The 4,009-nt window shown below is 40.5% G+C and overlaps 1 protein-coding gene across 1 annotated transcript in view; it reads left to right on the top strand.

Moving 5' to 3' along the window:
• The window catches only part of LOC123507535, a 4,184-nt gene extending 432 nt beyond the window's left edge, over positions 1–3,752 (top strand). Inside the window, exons 1-5 of the mRNA XM_045260456.1 lie at positions 1–515; positions 656–859; positions 1,286–1,354; positions 2,751–2,837; positions 3,482–3,752. The exon at positions 1–515 is cut by the window's left edge and continues 432 nt beyond it. Coding sequence (XP_045116391.1) covers positions 1–515; positions 656–859; positions 1,286–1,354; positions 2,751–2,837; positions 3,482–3,601 — 995 coding nt within the window. The 3' untranslated portion in view covers positions 3,602–3,752. The remainder of the gene's footprint in view (positions 516–655; positions 860–1,285; positions 1,355–2,750; positions 2,838–3,481) is intronic.
• The last annotated feature ends 257 nt before the right edge of the window (positions 3,753–4,009 follow it).

The following is a 4,009-nucleotide window of genomic DNA, read 5'->3' on the forward strand; positions in this document are numbered from 1 at the left end:
TTGCGTTTACAAACATATTTCATTTGTACGCAGCACCTGACCTGGGCACCGTCTTTTTCATGAACTGCGTCGCCTTCATGATGGCCACCGTGCCCTTATTTCCTGTCTCCTTAACGATTAAAAGCTCTAAGATGGCCGCCCTTCTGCACGACATGTCTAACATCGTGGTCGTGCACCGGAAACACAAGATCTATCCTAAGAATTTGATTGTCATGATGACGGCTGTGATCTTTGTCGTGTTTTCGACGTGGTTCGCCTGCTTCATCTTGAGATCAGTGTTCTTTGAGTGTGTGATGGTGTTCTTGTGGACTTTGGCGTGCAGCGTGACCATCTTCATGCCAGACAGCTGCTTATCTGCTCTGCTGGACCTCATGACTAGTTACTTGCTGCTGGCCACGGAGTCCACGGTGGCGACAGTGTCCAAGCTACTTGGCCCAGACGGTTCCTTTAGCGGGGAGGACAACACCAAGGAGGCGCTGCTTGCACTGCATGATCTCGAGTCTCTCATCCGGGAGGTAAGGCATGCCAAATATCAGTGTCATTTATGTTACAAACTGATGTCACCGTGTGTCGACTCTTGAGCAATCCGCTGTTGCAACTCACCTAATTCTTTAACTCAACAAATGCTCATGCCTGAATCGCTCCCGCCTCGCAGGTGACGGCGTGGCAGGAGACGGTGAAGCAGTGTTTCTTCCCTGTCTTAACCACATTCCTGCTGCTGAGCGTCATGCTAGCCATCGCGTGCCCCTACGCTATCCTGAAGGGCAAATTCATGGGCGGCACCACCATAGTCTGCTTTTTATTTTCTTTCTACATTATGGGCGTTTACTCCTACTATGGCCAGATCTTCACTGACAAGGTGGGTCGTGCAGCAGGCAGGCAGACAGGCAGGTAAGCAGGCAGGTAGGTGCTACTTCTGCTTGCTTCCCCATAAGGCAAAAATACTGTGCGTTATTTGGCGCATATTTGCATTGATAAATGAAACTTTGTGCTTTTAAGAAGAGCACCAACGAGTGAAGCCTTAGATTTTTTCCCTAAAGAAGATCTAAAGTTACATCTATTTACAAAAGGCGCGCGCGCTGTGTGTGTGTGTGTGTGTGTGTGTGTGTGTGTGTGTGTGTGTTTGTTTGTGTGTGTGTGTATACTTGCATAAATGAAGAAAGGAAGCAATCAATACCTTTAGATGATATTGCCCTTACGGTGTCATTACTCGCTGCTATATTATTACATCGACTAGGTCAAGACACACTAATCCTCACCTTTACTTTTCGTCCTTGTTTTTCAGGTGAGCCTTGCTGAAAAACAACTGAGAGACCTGAACATGAGGAGCAAGAACACAAATTTCTGCATAAAGGTTTGTGTGTGTGTGTGTGTGTGTGTGTGTGTGTGTGTGTGTGTGTGTGTGTGTGTGTGTGTGCTGTCATGTTTTAATATTCAGGGCATGTCAAGAGTGCAAGTTTTCTTTACGTAACTGAAAGGTAAACTGCAAACTTGACCGAAGCAAAATTACTTAACCCAAATTACGATAATGCATAAAACGAAAAAATAACAGATAGACTTTACCGTGCATACATCTCCGGGTTGAAGGAGTGCGTGAGTGAGTGAGTGCGTGAGTGAGCGAGTGATGAGCGAGTAAGTGCGTGAGTGACGAGTGAGAAAATTCGTACGTGAGCGAGTGAGTACGTGAGTGATCGAGTAAGTGCGTGTGTCAGTAAGTGATGAGTAAGCAAAGGTTAGTGTAACAGTCAAGGGTCTTTACTGTCAAGGTTACGAAGGAGAGGGGGGTGGTTAGCGAAGGTTATGCCCTCTGACGGCGTACCTATGCATTATTAACCCATTCAGTACCTGGACGCGTTTTCATATCCATTCTGCTAACTATCTGGCGATTTTATACAGCTTCAGAAACATATGTTGGGATTTGACTAGTGAAGACTCTGGCCATTGATTATTTTTACCTACATAGATCCTTTCTAATGCAAATAAAGTCAAATCATATCCCAAAATTAAGGTAAAAATGCGTCTCAGTGCTTAAAGAGGTAATGAATCAGTAACCGGTGATCCAACTTATGTGTGTGTCTGAAGGAGAGTGTGTTAGTTACCAGAGAAATAGTTTGTGTGTGTTAGTAGAATAAAACAACCATCTAATATGCAGTTCATACATTTTCTTCCCCTGAATCATTAACAAAAACGTGATAATTACTAGTGGAACCATTTCTTTACTCTTGTTTTCTTCTCTTTACTATTCTAGAAGCGGAAAGATAAGCAACCTTCAATTTCTATACATTTTTTTTTTATTTCCTCGTTCTGGTCAGTCACTTTAACTCCTTCAATACTGAGATACATTTTTTACCTTAAGGTTAGACCATTTTATTGACATTAGGAAGGGTCTATGGTGGACAACAAATTAATGGCCACAGTCTTCACTATTTTAATCCCTCCCATACTTTTCTGTTGTATAAAATCACCAAATTGTAAAGCAGAATGAATATGAAAAAGCGTCATGGTACTGAAGGGATTGACAACTAGTAATAATATCGAAGCTTCGTGACGTTATGGAAGCAACTCACTCAACCATCTCTTCATCAGAATGTGTCAATGTGTGCTAGTTCATGTCAACAGTCGTGTCTTTTCTGTCAGTGGAGGGACAAGTGTGAGCGTATCAGTGTATTGCTTCATTTAATTATAGGCTCGTATTTTCAAAGCTGCTGGATCCCTTAAAGAATAGAGAGTCACGCAGGTGTGTTCGGCAGATGAACAGCGTGATCGCCAGACTTTCGCCTCTCCTCACCTTTAACATGTGTGGATGTTACACGCTGAGTTACTCCTCATTCCTTGGCGTAAGTATTGTGTTTTCCTTCCTTCCTGTCTTCGTGTGTTAATTTATTGCATCATTAATTTCTGTCTTGCCTTCTTCATATCTTCATCCTTTCTGGTCTCTTTTTTTTTTTTTTTCTTGTGGTAAGTGTAGCTTCTCATTCTTCCTTCCTCCTTTCTTTCCTTCTTTCCTTCCTGCCTTGTTTCCTTTTTTTCTTCCTTCTCTACTTCCTTCCTTCTTTTCCCCTTTTCCTTCTTTTCTCCTTTCCTTTCTTCTTTCCTTCATCCCTTTATCCCTTCTTTCCTTATTTACTTCCTTCTCTCTTTCCTTCCTTCTTTCCTTGCCTTTCATTTATCCCTTGTACTTTTTATCTAGTCTGCCTCATTTCTCCTTTCCACTCTGAGTTATCTCCCCTTATCTTCTATTTGTCTCTTCTCTCTGTTTCCTTCCTTTTTCATCTCCTCTCAATATATTTTCAATCGTTTTCTTTTATTTTTTACTTTCCTTTTCTGTTGTCTAGCAGCTTCCTCTCTCTCTCTCTCTCTCTCTATCTTGCTCTTTTCATTTTCTCTCACATCTATTCTATCTTTCATCTCTTCATCTCTTCACTTTTTCCATTTCTTTTACGTTTTCATCAGTCTTACCTGCCTTTCTCTTCCCTTTCAGCTCATGAACACAGTGCTAACCTACCTGGTCATTATCTTTCAAATCGGAGGAAACGACATCACAAAGTTTAGTTCTCCCTCTGAAAATGATTTATCAGACTCAGAGAAAACTGATGGTTAGGCGAGAGGTTTTAAAGGGTGACTACTGTATTTTGTTCAGTGTTGGCTTGCATTTTTGTGTGTTTATTTATGTTTTGTTTCCTTTTTCTTTCTTTATTTTCTTCTTTGTTTGTCTATTTTCCTTTTTTCCATTTGTATATTCATTCCTTATTATTACTATCCCTTCTTTTTATTTTCTTTTATTAACATTTTTTTGTTTCCTTGTTAATCTTAGTCTTCGTTTTCTTCATTCATTTCATTTTATTTATTTTTTCCTTTTATGACGAGTGTAATATGAAATACTCGTTAATTTATACATTTAGTCGAACCTTTGTAGTAAACATTTTGTCACTGTAGAAACTTCTCTTCAGTCAAATACAAATACAAGTAAAAGTTATACTGTTTGCACCACTGAATGTTAACAAATAAA

This window comes from Portunus trituberculatus, chromosome 22 (assembly GCF_017591435.1).
Source record: "Portunus trituberculatus isolate SZX2019 chromosome 22, ASM1759143v1, whole genome shotgun sequence".
NCBI classification, from domain to species: Eukaryota; Metazoa; Arthropoda; class Malacostraca; order Decapoda; family Portunidae; genus Portunus; species Portunus trituberculatus.